The sequence below is a fragment of the Chelonia mydas genome, chromosome 6, assembly GCF_015237465.2.
Source record: "Chelonia mydas isolate rCheMyd1 chromosome 6, rCheMyd1.pri.v2, whole genome shotgun sequence".
Taxonomy (NCBI): domain Eukaryota; kingdom Metazoa; phylum Chordata; order Testudines; family Cheloniidae; genus Chelonia; species Chelonia mydas.
Window position 1 is genome coordinate 130,823,963 of NC_051246.2, and position 19,816 is coordinate 130,843,778.

At 47.7% G+C, this 19,816-nt stretch overlaps 1 protein-coding gene and 1 long non-coding RNA gene across 7 annotated transcripts in view; one reads left to right on the plus strand and one right to left on the minus strand.

Moving 5' to 3' along the window:
- The window catches only part of PRPF39 (pre-mRNA processing factor 39), a 37,682-nt gene extending 19,480 nt beyond the window's left edge, over positions 1-18,202 (minus strand). Inside the window, exons 1-7 of one of the 6 annotated variants that reach the window (XM_037901407.2) lie at positions 18,015-18,033; positions 9,140-9,265; positions 8,888-8,956; positions 8,622-8,784; positions 8,373-8,491; positions 7,691-7,858; positions 314-479 (exon numbers count right to left, since the gene is read on the minus strand). In XM_037901407.2, coding sequence (XP_037757335.1) covers positions 314-479; positions 7,691-7,858; positions 8,373-8,491; positions 8,622-8,708 — 540 coding nt within the window. In that variant the 5' untranslated portion in view covers positions 8,709-8,784; positions 8,888-8,956; positions 9,140-9,265; positions 18,015-18,033. Of the gene's footprint in view, positions 1-313; positions 480-7,690; positions 7,859-8,372; positions 8,492-8,621; positions 9,266-10,499; positions 10,858-18,014 lie in introns of those variants that run through there. The other 5 variants (XM_037901404.2, XM_043549564.1, XM_037901408.2 and 2 more) reach the window with 5 other exon arrangements.
- Positions 478-4,423, plus strand: LOC119566489. The gene is made up of 2 exons (XR_005225670.2): positions 478-2,139; positions 3,885-4,423. It is a non-coding gene; the product is annotated as an uncharacterized LOC119566489 (long non-coding RNA).
- Positions 18,203-19,816: the final 1,614 nt, after the last annotated feature.

Consider the following 19,816-nt stretch of genomic DNA (forward strand, 5'->3'; position numbering starts at 1 on the left):
AAACATGCTGTAACTCTTATCCCATTTATTTGAAAGAGTCAACACTCTGCTAAAATTTTGTAGATCACTTTTAATATTAAAATGTTAATTGCATTGCTTTCAAACCTAAGTAGTCTAAGGGAGATCTCTTCTTGTCCATCACACACTAACTGCTGCTCTTTGGCTCACATATAGGAGATGACACTCTACACTATGGTATCAGCTCAGCCAAAAACATAGTACACTACGTGCAAATAAAAGAAAACTCTCCTCTCAGCAGCAGCAGATTGAACAAACATGCAAAGGTGTTCCTCAACCTCGCCTGCACATTTACCTTTGCAGGGTCAGTTATGTCCTCAATTCCAGAAGGAAGGTCATCTCCGGGTGGTGCATCATCCCCACTATGGCCATTGACAGATGCCAATTCCCGGCGCAGCTGAATAAACTGCTCAGGAGTTAGAAGGTCTCGAGGCAAATTATTTTGTATGTGTTCTTTAAACCTGCAAACAAACAGGATTTGTTCACCTAACAAATACACAATTTTTACATGTTATATTTTAAAAAATACTCACTTATTCTAAATTATATGACCAAGACGAGGAAGTTACTCACCTCGTGCAGTAACAGAGGTTCAAGATGTGTCCCCCTGTGGGTGCTCCACTTTAGGTGTCATTGCGCCCCTGCGCTCATAGCCAGAGATTTGTGGTACCAGTGCCCCCGTTGGGGTGTACAAGCACAGTCTCCGTCTCACGCTGCTTCAGGTGGTTAACTGGTGCTGTGCGACCAACCCCCATATGCCCCCGTTCCTTCTCCACTGCAGAGTCTGTATATGATAGAACTCCAAAGCAGAGGGGAGGAGGGCGGGCAGTGGAGCACCCACAGGGACACACATCTCAAAGAACCTGTTACCGCACAAGGTGAGTAACTTCCTCTTCTTCTTCTTCTAGTGGTGTCCCTGTGAGTGCTTCACTTTAGGTGACTTCAGAGCAGTGCCCTCCGGTGGAAGGAGGGGGCTTCGGAGTTGAAGTCGTAGCAGATGAAAACAATGTGTGACCAAAGAGGGCATCAGAAGATGCGTGTTGCAACGCATAGCGTTGTGTAAAAGCGTGCGGGGAGATCCAGGTTGTGGTCCTAAGATTTCCGCAATAGGGATGTTGTTGAGAAATGCTACAGAGGTTGAAAGACTCCTCGTAGAACGCATACGGATCCCAGTAGGGGGTTGTTATTTATACTGGAGATAAAGAGTAAGATGCAGTCTGATATCCATTTGAATAGGCGTTGTTGGAAATGGTGTGCTCTTTACAGCATTCGGTGATAGAAATGAATAATTTTGGAGATTTGCGAAAAGGTTTTATTCTATCAACATAAAAGGCGAGAGCCCTGCAGACGTCCAAGTAGTGTACTCTGGATTGTCTACTGTCTGTAAGTGGTTTTGGAAAAAATGTAGGTAAGTATATAGGCTGGTTAAGGTGAAACGATGAAGCCACCTTAGGCAAAAGCTTAGGATGGGGTCTGAAGATACTTTATCTTTAAAAAAGATCATATAGGGTGGATCCCTAATGAGAGCAGCTAGTTCTCCTATCTGCCTGGCCGATGTAATGACCACTAGAAATGCAACCTTCACAGAGAGGTGTAGTAAGGAGCTTGTAGCTAAAGGCTCAAAAGGGGGCTCGGTGAAGGCATGGAGGACTAGGCTGAGGTCCCATGGTGGGGTGGGTTTTCTCACTTCCAGATGGGAGCTGGAGAGACCATTTAAGAGGGGTTTAGTGATGGGATGCATGAAAATAGAGAATTTGTTGACTTTATGATGAAATGTCATGATGGCCAACAGGTGTACATGGGTGGAACTCATGGAAAGTCCCGGTTAAGTTCCAGTAGGTAGTCTAAAATAAGAGGTAAGGAGGCTGACACAGGTGCCATCTGTTTGCGTTGGTACCATGATTCGAATAGTTTCCACTTATGTCTGTAGGAGTGTTGGGTAGTTGCCTACGGCTGTTTAATAATATGTTTTGAACTTCTGTGAACATGTCATTTCAGATCCTGAGATTCATGTAGTAACCAGACTTTGAGGTTCTGGATGGAGGATGCTCTCTGCATCCTGCAACAGAAGTCGAGGCAGAAGCAGGAGCATACGGGGGGACAGACCAACATGTGGAGAAGGTAAGGGTACCAGGTTTGTCATGTCCATGTGGGAGCTATGAGGATCTCTCTGGATCCATCTTGCTTTATCTTGTGGAGTACATGGGCTAGGAGGGGGGTGGGAGGGAAAGGCATACAGGAGGGGGGGCGTTCCACTTGATGAGGAAGGCGTCGCCCAGAGAGTGTCGACGGAGTCCTGTTCTGGAGTAGAACTGGGGGCATTTGAAGTTGTGTGCGGTTGCAAAGAGGTCTATCTTTGGGAACCTCCACATCTGGAAAATATCTTGGATGACCCGTGTGTTCAGCTCCCATTCGTGGTCTCAATAAAAACTTCCTGCTCAAGGTATCTACTGTGTTGTTCTGGAAGCCAGGAAGGTACAAAGCTATAACATGGACATTGTGTTTGATGCACCATGCCAAAGATGCATGGCTTCCGTACATTAGGGAGTGTGACTGCACTCCTCGTCTGTTTATGTAAAACACAGTGGCTACATTGTTCGCGAGGATCTCTACCATTTTGTTTTGGATTAGTGGTAGGAAATGAGAACAGGCATTTTGAACCGCTTGGGAGTTCCAGCAGGTTGAAATGAAGCTGGGACTCTGCTGGAGACCAGTGGGCCTATATAGAATGTGCTTCGAGATGTGCCCCCCAGCCTAGGAAGGATGCATCTGTGGTGATGGTGAGCGCTGGCAGATTCTGCAGAAACTGCACACCCTGCAGACACTGGCCGGATTGGTCCACCATAGCAGGGAGTCCTTGACTGCATTCGGCATAGTGAGGAGTTTGTTTATGCTGTGCCTGCGGGGAGCATAATTTGTCCGTAACCAGGCTTGAAGGCACCGCACGTGTAGCCTTGCATGTTGGACGACGAAGGTCATGGCGGCCATGTGGCCTAGGAGTTGCAGGCAAGTTCTGGCAGACACCTGCGGGCCGTTCCGCGCTGTTAAGTTTAAGGCGGTTAAAGTCAGAAAGTGCTTTGTTGGGAGAGGCAGTTGCTCTCAGGGAATCGAGGTCCACTCCAATGAATTCCAGGTACTGGACAGGTGTTAGGGTAGACTTTTGTAAGTTTATTTGAAGTCCTAAGGAGATAAAGAGATGTATTGTACGTTGGGCGGAACATATGGCTGGCTGCAGTACTGGTGCTTTCAGCAGGCAGTCGTCCAAGTATGGGAATATCATTATTCCCTGTCTGCGAACGTAGGCCGCTACTACGGCGAGTACTTTGGAAAATACTCACAGTGCAGTGGGAAGGCGGAATGGTAGAACTTTGTACTGAAAGTGATTCTGTGCTATTGTGAACTGCAGAAATTTCCGATGTGAGGGATGGATCGATATATGAAAATATGCGTCCTGTAGGTCGAAGGCCGAGAACAAGTCCACCTTCTCTAATGCTGGGATTATGGTGCCTAGTGTGACCATTTTGAATCTCTGTGTTTTTACAAACTTGTTTAGTTGCCGTAAATCTACATAGGTCTCCAACCTCCTGTTTTATTCTGTGAGAGAAAATAGTGGGAATAGAACCCCTTCCCGCTGTACTCTGTCGGTACGGGTTCTACTGCTCCCAGGGATATGAGATGGTTCACCTCTTCCCGCAGTAGATGTTCGTGAGAGGGGTCCCTGAAAAGGGATGGGTAGGGGGTTTGCAGGTAAGGGGGATGGAGTAACCAGTTTTGATGATTTCTAACACCCATCTATCGTGCTGATGGACTACCAGATGGGGCAGAATGGAGAAGTAAGCGATCTCCAAAAATTTTGCCATTGACAGATGGTGCCAGCATTGAGAGAGATGGGATTCTCGAGCCCTCGACCAAGGCTTCAAATCTGTTGTCTAGCAGTTGATGGCTGAGAGTTAGTAGTCGAGGAAGCGGACTGTCTTCTCCTCGAAGTTTTCTGTTTCCACCCCTGTTGGTCGTAATACCTATTCCACTGAGTATACTGAGGGGGTTGGAACTGTTGAGGAGTTTGGTAAGTGGTCTGCCATTTCTGGGCATCCACACACCTAGGAACAAGACACTGCAAGGTGGCCCTTGGGTCTTTCAGGGTATGCAATGTCCATTCTGTCCACAAAGAGTATGGCACCTTCGAAGGTAAGTCTTCTATGGTGGACTACACCGGCTTTGGGAAACCGGATAGATGAAGCCAGGAGGCTCTCCTCATAACGACTGCTGTTGCTATGGATCTTGCTTCAGAATCAGTGGAATCAAGGGCAGCTTGGAGTAATGTTCTGGTGATAAGTTGGCCCTCTATGACGAGTGCTTTGTATTGATCCTTTTTGTCATCTGGAATAAAGTTTATAAATTCCGAGAGACTTGCATAATTATTGTGATCATATTTTCCAGTAGGGCTTCATAGTTGGCAATTCTCAATTATAATGTCGCAGCAGAGTATGCTTTGCGGCCGAATAGGTCGAGCCGTTTCCAGTCTTTATCATACGGGATACTTCTATAGTATTGTAGTTTACCCCATTCATTCACCACGTCAACAACGAATGAATTCGGCGTTGGATGTGAGAAAAGGAATTCAGTGCCCTTGGCTAGCATGTAATACTTCTTATCAGACCTTTTACAGATAGGTAGAATCAATGCTAGGGTTGCCTGAACAACTTCACAGGGTCCATAATCAGATCATTCATGGAAAGGGCGACTCTGGATGAAGTGGATGTGTGAAGTACGTCCACTAGCTTGTGGCGAGATTCCTGGACCTCTTCCAGGGAGATATCTAGAGAAGTGGCCACTCGCTTGTAGAGATCCTGGAACTGCTTGCAATCATATGCTGTGGTGGGGCATAATTATGTCATCTGGTGAGGAAGATGAAAATTGTATGTCAGCTGGTTTGTCTGGGTCCGAGAATTACTCCTGTTCTTGGGCCCCGTGTTCGGAGACAGCAGAAGGTGCCTTTGATGGCAATATGGGTGGTTGAGGGCAGAGTGTTGGGTACTCCCTGTTGTTGCTGCTGTGAGTATGGCACCAGCAAAATGGCCACTGCGGTTGGAAGGGCATGGTGGGCATCCATGGTTGGCCCAACCAGGGTTGGTTTGTAAAGTTTACAGGGAAGCCTATGCTTGGTGGGAACTGTGCGGCAGGAGTAGCCACGGGAGAGGAAAGCTGTGGCGAGTGTCCAATATCCTCCTCTCCATCGTCCTCCTCACTAGAGGACTGCACTGAAAACTGTGGAGAGCTGAGTTGGCTTAGTACCGCGTATACCGTGGTACCGTTGGTGCTGAGGAGACTGTGGTACCGATGAGAGAGATAAGTCTGTGTGACACAGGAACTGCTGTGACGTGTCTGGTCTTGGTACCGGTGGGATGGTGGAGCTCAGTACCGTGTGCTGGAGTGAGCTTATCGGCGCAGCTGTGTGGTTGGTGCACCTAGTACCAGCAGTAGGTGGCAGCATTAGCGCAGGATGCTTGGTACTGATGGCTTGCTCCCTGTTGTTGGTGCTGTGGCATGGGGTTTCACCTTCCCCTTAACACCTGTGGCGGAGCTCGACTGCTTTGGAGCTCTGGGTTTCTTAGTACCGTCGGGACGTGGTCTGTCAGCTGTTGATATGGCTGGTGTGGTCGGTACTGAGAGCATCTGGCCGCTACTGGAGCGCCTTTTCTTGGCCTACTCCGGAATCGGGGACAGGGTGCCCAGTTTCTTTGCTGCCCTCTTGACAGGGTTATTCAGGATCTTTTCCCCTGAAAGAAGGGCCTTTGTCCGAGGTGCCAGTCAGCGATTTCTGGCCAGGAGGGGTTCGTACCTCAGGCTCAGATGCCGGGCGAAGAGATTTCTCCACAAGGAGAAGATTTAGCTGTAAATCCCTTGCCTTTCTCATGCGGGCTTTCAAGTTTAGACAGTACAAGCACTTTCGCGGTACGTGTCCCTCACCAAGACAGCAGATGCATTGAGAGTGTCCGTCTGAGAGGGGTATTGAAAGCTGGCAGGTAGTGCAGCGTTTAAAACTTGGGGAGCCAGGCATGCCCCTGAGGGAGCTTATTCTCTCAGTGATGCGGAGAGATATAAAAGTATAGTGCTGCTGTGATCAGGAAGACTGAAAATTTATGGTCCTATGAGGAAAAATTTTTATTTATTTTTAAACGACGGGGATAAGGTAAGAAGGGGAAAAAAAGTCTACTGTATTCTAACTAAGAACTACTACTAAAGGGACAGGAAAAAATTATTTCTAGCTGTGAGGCGCTGCTGAGTGCTCCGACTTGAGCCAAAGGCAGTAGAGAAGGAACTGGGGGTGGAGGAGGGAGGAGGGGGAGTTGGTTGTACAGCACCAGCTAACCGCCTGAAGAAGCGCGAGACGGGGACTGCGCATGTGCGGCCCAACCGGGGCACTGCTACCATATATCTCTGGCTATGAGCACAGGGGCGCAACAACATCTAAAAGCAGAGCACCCACAGGGACACCACTCGAAGAAGAACTGATTATTAGCACAAGCGGATGGTTTAAGAACCTAGAACTCTGCTGGAGATGCGACTTCTCACAGTGTACATAATACATAGGTTATATCTACCTGGTGTGCAAAGCAGCTTTCTGTTTCAAAAGATTCAAGTACCATGAAGGTCAAACATTAAGGAGTGGCTTGTAACTGAATACCTCTGCAAACTGTGGTGGGAAAAGGCTACCTGCTCAGTGAATAGGATGGCATGGGATGTTAATTCTCAGAGAATGACCACTTGCTTGGGAATTCCTAATAAAAAACTTCTTTAGAAACTATTAGGAAGACTGCTGTACCTCTTAACTAGGGTTTCCGGTTTTTAATGTTTAATTAAAACTGAATAAAGTAGTTTTCTTTAATTAGTTTATGGTACAAAACAGTTCAGCTGAGTATTGCAGCAGGATATGGAATTAGAAGCTGAACAACAAAACTTTCTGGTAAGATGCATCCTTTTCTAAGTTCACCACATTTTTCTTCCTGCTAACAATTCCCACACCTTCCTTTTTACAGAAAAGTTGGTCATAGGCAAATTTGTGAATTTTGACATTTTTGGTTTTTCTCTGGAGACCAGTTCCTAAACTTTGCTTCAGTGCTCAAAAGAATAAAAAGATCTCAGTCTGTATAACTCTGCTCCAGGCAATGCTGATTTAAATACATTCTGTCATTTAATACATTTTATTGTGTTGTACATTTTGCATCAGTTTGAGGTCTTGCTGCTCCAGAGATCACTTCCATGGCTCCCTAAAGAGAAGTCTCTGCCCATTCTTAATGAACGTGAAAACGTTTTCAGTCTCCAATTTTCTATTAGCCCTAGTTTTATTTAAAGAAATGCTAGCATGTGAAACAGTGCACTCATAGTATCAACGTAAGAACTACAATGTAGGTTATTAAAACATAGATGGTAGAGTAAGACACTACACAAATGTATTTGTTTATAATTAAGTAGCGAAGTTTACCCAGAAGCTTTGTTTTTTTGGAGAGTCAATCACTTTTATTACTAGCTTAAGTGTAATAACTTTCTAAGTTCCTGTTTGGATTGAACAATTTTGAGTTTTACAAAAATATTAAACGTTTATTTATATTTATGCCTATTTAGCAGAGTTAATAGTAGGAAGTTAACCAAGGCTTTAAGTTGTCCTTACCTCTGGAAGTGATGGCTATAGAGCTGTGTTGGAATCCCCAGGATACGATCATATATAGCTGTAACTTCTCGTAGGTTGCCCTGTTCATTTTCCCAATTTATATACATTTCCCATAGTCTGTCAGAGCGGAAATCTGTCCCTGCAGCTAAGACCGCATGTTCATAGGCTCTGAAAAAATGTTTAACAGCCATTTCTGAATGTAGTACCTCAACTATTCAAGTAGCAAGAAGAATTAGGTGGATTTTTTTGTAAGAGCCTCTGAATGTTCTATTTAGCTTTTACTGCATTCTTTTGGGGATTCAATCAATGCATGTTACCAAATATGTTCTCTAGATATATGATAAATATAAGACCTTTTTAATAAGCAGCTCTACAGTGATTTTTCCTAATATTTTCACAATAAAAGGAATAAGAGCAACATAAAAATAAGCCATAAACAAGAAATCAAACCACTAAAACCCACGAGGAGTTTCTCTCTAAGAGCTTAGTCCCAAGGCTCTGAGGAGTGAATGGAACTATTTTATCAGACAAAAATGGAGACACCGATACAGCTAGATGCTACTTCAGCTTTGCTCGAATGTCTAAAGATTTTTACTTTTTCTTGTAGCTACATATCATTTACAACTGCGTTCATGTGTTTCTTCCCTTTTTTTTTTTTTTAATATAAACACAACCAACTTACCCTCTTACAGTATTATTAGTTTCAGGGTCAACAGGATCCAGGGTCTCTTTTAAGAAGTTTATATAATGTATCCAAAGATCAACACTAAGAGGTATTGCCTGTAGCCCTCTCCGATACACCTATGAAGAGAACATCATAAACTGTACTTCAAATATTTAATAGCGTCCTAAGAGAGAGGCAACACTGTGTTATCCGGTGAACCTTAGAAATACTAATTACTGGAATTTTGTTTAAATAATCTACCATTACCATTTGGGTGGAGGTTGGATAGAACATGGCAATGTTCTGATCTCCACGTGCAGAGTCTTGATCTTCAAAGCGCAGCGGTCCCTGCATTCTGACCAGGTTGTGTGGGCAGGCTTTGGGGTACAGACCATAGGGCACAGACCCATTAGAGCATCATTGACAGCGTCTGACCAAAAATGCAATAAGATGTAGCAATTGTGACCAGCAAACCAACTATATTGTTTTGAAAATGAGAAATAAATGTAAGTGACAGAAAAGCCCTGCCCTACTTGTTAAGCTGCAGTGTAATACAGAGGCTTGCACTGCAAAGCTTGACAAACTGTAGAGGTTTAACGCACCTGCCAACAAAGAGAGAAAATATTAGCTACAAATGCCACAAAAAAAGTGACAAATGCAAACAAAATCCCTATAAATCTGACCATATATGGTAGGTACTGGCAGCCAAAATGACTTGCAGTGGTTTAGTCATCATTTGGCTTACAGGACCAAATGGTGATAGCTATATCCAGCTACCAACGTACCTCATCAGACTGTTTAATGTTGTCATGTCGCTTTTCAAGGTCTGCATACTTTTTCCAATATCCATAGCAATATGGATAATGTGTGAAAAATCTGTCAAATGCTTTCCTGGCAGCCAGCAAGTGGTTCTGTAAGAAATATACAACAGAACTATAACTTAAATTCTTAAGAGAAAGAATTCATGCTCTTCTCTAGTTATTTGAAACTTACATGGAGGGCACCATTCCAATTCAAACATAGAAAGCCATGTCCTAATAGCAGGTGCTTTTCAGTAGTTTTATAAATAACTTTGAATATACATGAGCACAAATAATTACAACACTAAGACCTAAGCTAACTTAAGTTACAGGTCTACAAAGATGCAAGCAGGCACAGCTTAAGTATTCCCACACTACTCTGCTAGCATCTTCAGTCAGAACCTGCTTCTTTTCACCTCAGCCACTGCACTTGATTCTTTAGACAGATGTTCCAGACCTCAACTAGCTGTCAGTAGGGCTCCAGGTTTTCAGTGATTCTATAGACAATGACATCTATGTAACTCATCAAGCCATGGAAACAAAAAGTTTCACACAAAACTAGGCTAGCATTTGAACTTTTATAAACAGACTGAGAAAAAGCCATTATCTGTTAGTATCTGATGTCTGCATTACAACCTGCATCAGTAGTAACACTTAGAAGGTGGGTGTAAATCATTATCTGAGTGCTAAGTGCTGGACAAGCAATATTCATCTACTAGCTTGATTGTAATGCAAGTAAAATGAGTATGTCTTTGTAGCTAGGTGGAGCTGCTCTTTAAAAGGATTTTACAAGATATAACAATGCTATTTTAAAAATCTAATTAGAAAGTTTCACAATATTAGTGCTCTCAAGACTTAATCATCTTTATTTTTTCCTCTCAACTGGTTGAGGACATGGCACAATCACAACTGGCCACGAAAATTGGCCAGAGCTGCAGTGTTTCCATGCTCTGATTGTCCCTAACCCATGACTGCAGAAGTCAGGGCTGGATCACTCAATAACTGTCCTGTTCATTCCATCTGAAGCCTCTGGCCTTACCTACTGTCAAGAGACAGGATACTGTGCTAGATGGACCACTGGTCTGACCCAATATGGCCTTTCTTATGTCCCCTTTTTTAAGGGGCTAGAATTCAACATGCATAAAGCACAGAGATTTGAGAGCAGAAGTCAGAGCTTATACCCTTAAGAAAGAACACGGCCCAGTAGTACAATAGAAATCCAGAACCACTGTCTTGAAACAATATTTGCTAGGGACCGAAATACAACTTTAAATTCAAGACTGGAATCAGAGGACAATGCCTTAATTCATCCATCTATGCATTTCGGGGAAAAAGATGTACTAACCTCCTGCTCTACGTACTGCAGCAGATATACCCAGCCTGTGAAATCCTGGGGATTCTCCTCTACCACTTTCCAGAACTTCTCATATTCAGGAGGGAAATGAGCCTCAACATCAGTCGTGTGTAAACTGTGAATATTTGGTATTCCACTCTCTTGTGTGGTCTCCTCATTTACATCAGGAGAGCTATCGGGAGACTGTTCCATCTCTGTGACACTCATAATCTCTGTACTAAAGTCCGTAAGCTGCTCTCCTGCTGCGTCAGTGCTGCTGACTGTGTTGTCATTACTTAGGTTACAGTCATCCTCTGTATGATCTGAGTTCTGCATAGCTGCTGTTAATGTTGTTCTGTTGAATGATATCCTGTGGAAATACAGATTAAAGGTTACCATCTTCCAGATGCCAGTACAATTTAGCTGTCAATTTTTAAATTGTCCTACTTGGTGTAGCAAAACATTCCATGTAATTCAACTGAACTACAGGAAGAAGGTAATTTTAAAAGATTTATAATCAGTTCCATTTGCCTGTAAGAACATATCCTCTTTTAGCAGTAAAAGATTATTAAATAACCAATAAACTGCTATGTTGCCTCTGATGAAATGAAAAGGAGTGCTCAGTATCTCACTGCAAGTAAAAGAGCTGGCAACTGTGTTCTCAGGTGCATCCAGTATTTTTTAAATTAACTGATTTAATCTGACTCTTCTGTACTGCTATGTAAAACCAAAGAAGAAAGTTCACTGAAGCCTGCAGCCTTCAGAAACAAAAAGGATTTTAACCAACAATGGAACAATCTCTAGCTGTGCAACATGACTGGCCATGGATTAATCCAAGTTAGATAAAGAATTATACTTGAATGAAGTGTGGTAACTATGTTGGTCCCAGAATATTAGAGACAAGATATTACCTCACCTATCTTTTACTGGACAAACTTCTGTTGGTGAGAGAGAAGTTTTCAAGCTTACACAGAGCTAAGCTGAAGAGCTCTGTGTAAGCTCGAAAGACGTCTTTCTCACCAACAGAAGTTAGTCCAATAAAAGATATTACCTTACCCACCTTGTCTCTCTAGTTATACTTGAACAGTTTACTTTCAACCATCTGAGAAAGCCTCCTAAGTGCCTCATGCATTCATCTGCTTGGTCACAAACTTAGACTTTCCACACTCACTAGCACCATTCATATTTACAGAAACACTGACAGTGATGGGCATTTCTAGACTTTTGGGGAGAGTCAGCTGCAACATCTTTTGTAAATATCCCATGTAGTGATCCAGGTATTAGAACCAACCACTGCAATTTCCTTGTAAGAGGTTGAGGTTTTTACCCTGTATAAAATATCTGTTTAAGTCAATTTACTACTGCTAGTTAATACAGAATACTATATTCCAGTTACACCCCAAAGTATATCATCAACTGCAACTTCTAGATGAATTGGCTCAAACTATGATTTCACCAAGAAAAAAATTACCACCATCAGCAAGACATTCCGTCAAGCCTGAAGCTGGCTAGACAGGATGAAACAACAGAGGGTCGCAAAAAAGATTCGGTCCAGACCCCGCCACACAGACTTTCTTCCAGGCAAAATTCACAAGACAGAAGCTTCTCCCTAGTCCTCCAGGAGGGATTCATCCGTCCTCCCACTCTGCATCCTTGATATTCCCGCCAAGTGAAGTGGCCCAAACCAGCCCACGCCAGACACTTGCCTGGCACAACTAAGCAGCATGCTGCATCTTTGCTTGCTGCTCTGTCTCTGCTGCATCCAAGCCCCTTACAAGAGAGGTCTAGTTCTCAAGGATCCTGCATTTATCTTTCTCTGAACCCAATGGGAGATCAGTCCAAAGTCAGAAGAACCCAATAGCTCCCTAGTAATAATGGACTTTATCACTAGAGTTTCATAGATTCCAAGGCCAGGAGGGACCATTGCAATCACCTAGTCTGACCTCCTGTATAACACAGGCCAGAGAACTGCCCCAAAATAATTCCTAGAGCTGATCTTTTAGAAAAACAGCCCATCTTGATTTAAAAATTCACAGTGATGAAGAATCCACATCAACTCTTGGTAAATTGTTTCTTAATTACTCTCACCATTAAGAATTTATGCCTTTGTCTAGCTTCAGCGTCAGGCATTAGATTGTTATACCTTTCTCTGCTAGAATGAAAAACCCATTATTAAATGGGTTTCCCATGTACATACTTACAGATTAATCAAGCCACCCTTTAACCTTCTCTCTGTTAAGCTAACCAGATTGAACTCCTTGAGTCTATCACTAAAAGGCATCTTTTCTAAACCTTCCATCATCATCATGGCTCTTCTCTGAACCCTCTCCAATTTATCAACATCCCTGTTGAACTGTGGGCACTAGAACTTCATTATATACCACTCCCCCACTTTTTGTGTCTTCTGAGAACTTTCAGTGATGGTTTTATGTTTTCTTCCAGGTCACTGATAAAAATGTTAAACAGCCATGGGGTCAAGATCTGATCCCCGCAGGACCCCAGTGGAAACATACCCCACTCAAGGAGTATTCCTCTTTTCAATTAAAACAGATGCATTCTCTCCTATGCTACCTCATCCTCAACAAGAATTGCGTAACTAATATGGCTCTCGTCTAAGGTAGGAACTCCGGATATTGTCCAGGCTCGGTTTTCCATACCTATCTTTTCAGCGTGAGGGACCTTTCCTTCCTTCACATTCACAATCCATGCCCAATCCTTCAAAGCAGCTGTAGATTTTATACCAGCCTGATGGTAACAAACATGACTCCAAAACCTGTAATCAGGAGGTGATGCTCCTAGACTTCCTAGGTCTAAACTATTGGGGGTGGAGGGGGGAAAATCAGTCTACAAATTTTTAACTGTGGGCTTATCTACACATACAGCGCTTAGTGAAGATGTTACCTATGCCAACGGGAGAGACTCTCCCGTTGGCATAGATACTCCACTTCCCCAAGAGTCAGTAGCTATGTCGACAGGAGAAGCCTTCCTGTCAACATAAAGCTGTCTACACCAGGCGTTCGGTTAATATATCTGCATCACTCAGGGGTGCGGATTTCCACACCCCTGAGCGACAGTTATACTGACATAAATCTGTAGTGTAGACAGACCTTGAGTTTGTAACCAGGCTGTAACAAAAATTAACACGTTGTTCCTAAAACTGCAGCTATACTATGTTTCCAACTGATTTATCAGCAAGGGAGTACCAACTGCAGATGTAACCAGGTTCTAGATAGGACTGTCAACATACATACAACTGGGCTGGCAAGTCCTACCACCTCTCAGGTCCCTTTCTGTGGGAGAATATTCCAGCCACCCTCAGCACATTCAAAATGAAATCTAAAACCCACTTCTTGAACCTAGAATTCCTGAGACTTGGGAGGGAGAAACAAAAAACTGTGTATTCAATTCAATACGTAAATGCTCAGATACCATGTTGAGAAGTACAACAGAAAAAGCCTAGACAGAAAGCATACTGCACCAGTGAAAAAAACAGAGTCCTGTGTCTCTGGCACCAGCAGCTGAGACTGTGTGAGACAGCTGCCCAAATTTCCCAGAAAGCACCAATACAAATCCGACTGCGGAGTAGTGTGAAAAGGCTGACATGGTTGATACATGGCATACCAGAAAAGGGCTGCTTTTTGGATCCTCTGAACGGTGTTCAGTGGAACTGTCAAATGAGTATGTCTAAACCTGACGATACTTACAATGATTCTGTCTATGGTGAATACAGTATAAGCAAAAGTCTGCCACATATAGATCACTGCATTACTGACTGGGCCTGATACCCAGCCACAATACTTATGACTGTTAGTATAAGATAACTGTATTTTTCATTTTAAAGCTCCTTGTTTCTCTTGCCTGTAAAAGACTGCATGTATCCTTCACCTTGTGTATTTTGTCAACATGCATTAGCATGTCAGTAAATTTTAAAAGGAGTGAAATTATCTCTGGGAGGGACTACCATACAGTCTTGTAGTAGAGACAGTTAACAGCATGGAGCGGACAGCTTTTTTTCATAATACTCCGGAAAAACATTTCAGCCCTTACCCTCCATGCCCCTTTCAAAAGGCCTGTATTTTAAATTGAGGTCACAGTAATCACACCCAGGTGGTTACAGAGGTCAAGCCCTATCTGCCCTTGCCATTGACCATGCTGGAGAACTGCAAATTACAGACAGGCTGGCTGAATGAATTATAGCCAGGCTTTTTTGTCCTGCTGGAAAAAACCTTGATACCAGAAGCATCAAGCAAAGGCGCAGACAGACTGCTGGACAAGACTGCAGGGGAAAAGCATTGGGTTAGTGTAAACTCTCAGTCAGCCCTAAGTTTCTGAGAAAAGAGCCTTTGAGCAAACTGCACCCCAAAAGGTGTATTGCATGTGATTGTCAAAGGTTCATAACTCAATCAATTCTCTCCAGAACAAAGGCATTTCCAAGTAAGGATGGTAACTCCATGCTAAGTTTCACTTTCAACTTGCTTTCAGGGTATTTCAAGAAATAGAATATCCACAATGTTCACATGTGGGTTTTTTTGTTTTTGGCTTTGTTTTATTTTTAAATTGGAAAAGTATTTTTCACTCTCCCCATAATCAAAAGTGGCTACACCATTTTTGCCTAAACTTGGAAAAACAAGGGGTAAAACTGCAACGTAAGCATGCTTAACTGTAGTGGTCACTCCCTCTCTTTCTACAGTGTTGCAAACCAGCTTGCTGGTTAGGGGTTATTAATAAGGGTACTCAGGATTACCGCCTTATTCACATAATGATCTAGGAAAGCATTACTTCAGTAACATTTTCCAAATAGCTTGAAATACACATATTATTTGTAAAATTCTCAATCATAAAGGTCCCTGGCATCAAAAAGGGCATATATTATAATGTAAAAAACCTTTGAGAAAAAATGCAGCATTTGTATGATATAAATAGTTTTGTAAAATTCCATTACTACACTGCACAGCATACTATACCATATCTATTACAGTATAAAAGACTTCGGTAGAAGATGGTCAATCTATTAAGAGACTGATTACTAAGTTTCCATTTTGCCAATATATAGCATACTCGAGTGATTTAGCAATTTCAACTGCAATATTAACTTGTTTTAAAAAATAGAAGTAGTGAACTAAGCCATCATATTCTTTTATAAGTGCTTAAAATCTACTAGCCATTTTATTTTTAACTTGCAAAACAAGAGTAGACAAGTGCTGAGGCAGAGCAGTGGCTTACGAGCAGAGTAGGAGCTCAAGTTTTGGTAGTGAGAGATCATCCCCTCTGTGGAGCTCACAGGGAGGGAGAGGAAGCCAATAAATATATAGGGCATAGGGATTCTCCTCTTGAATTTGGTGATGAGATTCACTACTGTGCACCATTTGAGTTGATATATGGCTACATCATCACCAGAACAGCTCAAACAACTCATCAGAATCTGGTTTTGAGTAATTAATATCTAGTGTCCAACATGTTTTAGACTAAAACTTACTCCTTGAAATTACACAGCAATTAGACTATTACACTGTAGTTTTCCTTTAAAACATTCAACATAATCAGTGCTGCTGCATTAGAACACCAACATCCTAGAATACATGCGTTCGGGAAGCAGATTTTTTTTTTTTTTGGGGGGGGGGGGGGGGGGGGGGGGGAGGGAGTTCCAGAGATGTGCCTTTTCCTCACACATGGTCTCCATGCTTCTGTCGCCATGTGGTACCAGTTACTATTGAGAAGCTGTTGACTTTGGGACTAAAAATGCCATTTTAAGAGAAATAAAACCCACTTGCAAAATTCAATAATTTTAAGCAGCTTTAAAACTGATCTCATTCATGTATTTTTTAAAGAATCTCCACCCTGCAAGAATGGAAATACAATCTCTGTACTAATTATTTCTTCTTCCATACAGTAACATTTTCCCTCTGTTTAAGGAGAAAATTTGTTTACCAATATTATCAAGAACGTCAAAAAGCTACACAAATAGAATTTGTTGATGAAGTGAAAAATTACTGCACATGCTGATCTAGAGTGGACTAAAACACACTGTAGGTCCTACACAATATCACTTATTAGACGTTTCTCTGGGATTAATTCTACCTCAAAACACACACAAAGTTATTTAGCGTATGCAGAGTATTCATAATATTTCTTAGGCCTCTTGAAGATATCCATTCAGTACTGTGATCAATTAAAAAATGTCACTGAAAATCAAAGTGGAATTTCAAGGGGAAGTTGAATGTCTGACCACTCCTTTCCAACACATAATGAAGTAGTAACACTGTAAACTGTCAGTACAGTACAGACTGTATTGTTGAAGGGAAACAGATGTTACCAGTTGGAGCTTGAATACACAATCTTAGCAAACTCAAAAAAACCAAAACACCTTAAATGTTTGAAAGCGGTTACACGAGTATGGTATATAACAGGGGTGACCAAACTGCAGCTCCTGAGCCACACGCAGCTCTTTTACAGTTTAAGTGTGGCTGGCAGAGCCCCCCGCCTCCCCATTCTCCAGCTTTTGGGGGCGGGGGGCCGCGGGGAGCAGAGTGGAGAGCCAGCGAGCTCCGGATCTCTGCCTTGCAGTAGAGTGGTGGGGAAGGGGGTCTTGAGGCTTCCGCCTGCGGGGCCCACCTGCCAGGCCTCGGGCTTCAGCAGGAGCGGGGCCCCGACAGATGCCTCCAGGGGGACAGAAGCCCTGAGCCCTGGCAGGCCCATCCCAGCTCTCCAACTCGGGAAGATTGTCCGATGCGGCACAGAGAGTCAGTAAGTTTCGCCGCCCTCCCGCCGTTCCCCCAAAGTCCCCCCTCCGCTGCCCCCCATTCCCCAGGCGCCCCCCACAAAGTCCCCCCTCCGCTGCCCCCCATTCCCCAGGCGCCCCCCACAAAGTCCCCCCTCCGCTGCCCCCCATTCCCCAGGCGCCCCCCACAAAGTCCCCCCTCCGCTGCCCCCCATTGCCCAGGCGCCCCGCCCCCGCTACTCCTCCCCCATTCCGCAGGGCCTCCCCCCAGTTCCACAGACGCCTCCGGTCCTCCTCAATTCCCCCCCATTCCGCAGGCGCCCCCCCCCCCACAAAGTCCCCCCTCCGCTGCGACCCATCCCCCAGGCGCCCCCCCCGGCCCTCAATTCCCCAGGCGCCCCGGCCCCCGCTACTCCCCCCCCCCATTTCGCAGGGCCTCCTCCCGGTCCTCCTCAATTCCCCCCCCCATTCTGCAGGCGCCCCCCCACAAAGTCCCCCCATTCTCCAGCCGCCCCCCCGGTTCCACAGACATACCCCATTCCCCAGGCGCCCCGCACCCCACTACGCCCCCCCCGGTTCCACAGTCGCCCCCAACCCCCCATTCCCCAGGCGCCCCGCCCCCCACTACTCCCCCCCGGTTCCACAGACGTCCCCTCCCGCTGCCCCTACCATACTCCAGGCGCCTCCCCGCAGTTCCCCCGCGTCCCCCAGGCGCGCCCCCTGCTGCCCTCCCCGTCCCCACGCGCGCCCCGGCCGAGGCTCACACCGCGCTGCGGAGCTGCTGCCGCGCGCCCCAGCCCGGCACTGACCTGGCGCGAGGTTCTGTGCCATAGGCCTCCTGCGGCCGCACCGCCTCTGCCAGACCCTGCGGGAGCGCGCACTACGCATGCGTGCCAGCCCTTCCGAAACGTGCCTGCGCAGGCGCCACCACCCCTAAAGGCGACGGAGAATCGCTACGCATGCGCCGAAGGCCACAGAGAGAGGCTGCCCGTCGCCTGTCCCATAGAAGGCACGCGCCAGCGCCCTCGACCTTTGCTGTGCGCATGCGCCATCCCAACGCGGGGCTTGGGTATTGGCTCCACCCCTCCCGCTGGCCGGGCTCAGGCGGCGGTGCTGCGCCACGTGCCGAGCCGGCGGGGGCCGACGTGTCGCCTCACGCCAAGGCGGCCCCCCCCAGGGCCCCCTCCGCCAGCTCCCCCCCACACCCGTGGGCTCCGCTCCCCTCAGACCCGCGCCAGCTCCCGCCCACGGCCCCGGCCTTGGGCCCCGCTCCCGCCAGCCCACGGCCCGGCCTTGGGCCCCGTTCCCCTCAGCCCCCCGCCAGCTCCCGCCCCGGCCCCGCTCCCCTCAGCCCCCCGCCAGCTCCCGCCCCGGCCCCGCTCCCTTCAGCCCCCCGCCAGCTCCCGCACACGGCCCCGCTCCTCCCCACGGCCCTGGGCCCAGCTCCCCTCAGCCCCCCGCCAGCTCCCGCCCACGGCCCCGGCCCGTCCCCCCCGGCCTTGGGCTTCGCTCCCTTCAGCCCCCCGCCAGCTCCCGCCCCGGCCCCGCTCCCCCCCACGGCCTTGGGCCCGGCTCCCCTCAGCCCCCCGCCAGCTCCCGGCCCTGGGCCCGGCTCCCCTCAGTCACCCGCCAGCTCCCGCTCCCCCCCACGGCCTTGGGCCCGGCTCCCCTCAGCCTCCCGCCAGCCCACGGCCCCGGCCCCGCCTCCGGCCCTGGGCCCCGTTCCCCTCAGCCCCTCAGCCCCGCGCCAGCTCCCGCCCCGGCCCCGCGCCCCTCAGCCCCGCGCCAGCTCCCGCCCCGGCCCCGAGCCCCACTCCCCTCAGCCCCCCACCAGCTCCCGTCCCGGCCCCGCTCCCCCCCCCGGCCTTGAGCCCCACTACCCTCAGCCCCCCACCAGCTCCCGCCCCCGCTCCCCCCCACGGCCTTGGGCCCCGCTCCCCTCAGCCCCCCGCCAGCTCCCGCCCCGGCCCCGCTCCCCCCACGGCCTTGGGCCCCGCTCCCGCCAGCCCACGGCCCCGCCTCCGGCCTTGGGCCCGGCTCCCCTCAGCCCCCCGCCAGCTCCCGCCCCGGCCCCACTCCCCTCAGCCCCCCGCCAGCTACCGCCCCTGCCCCGCTCCCCCCCACGGCCTTGGGCCCGGCTCCCCTCAGCCCCCCGCCAGCTCCCGCCCACGGCCCCGGCCCGCCCCCCCCGGCCTTGGGCCCCGCTCCCTTCAGCCCCCCGCCAGCTCCCGCCCACGGCCCTAGGCCCCGCTCCCCTCAGCCCCCGGCCAGCTCCCGCCCCGGCCCCGCTCCCCTCAGCCCCCCGCCAGCTCCCGCCCCGGCCCCGCTCCCTTCAGCCCCCCGCCAGCTCCCGCACACGGCCCCGCTCCTCCCCACGGCCCTGGGCCCAGCTCCCCTTAGCCCCCCGCCAGCTCCCGCCCACGGCCCCGTCCCGTCCCCCCCGGCCTTGGGCTCCGCTCCCTTCAGCCCCCCGCCAGCTCCCGCCCACGGCCCCGCTCCTCCCCACGGCCCTGGGCCCCGCTCCCTTCAGCCCCCCGCCAGCTCCCGCCCCGGCCCCGCTCCCCTCAGCCCCGCGCCAGCTCCCGCCCGGCCCCGCCTCCGGCCCTGGGCC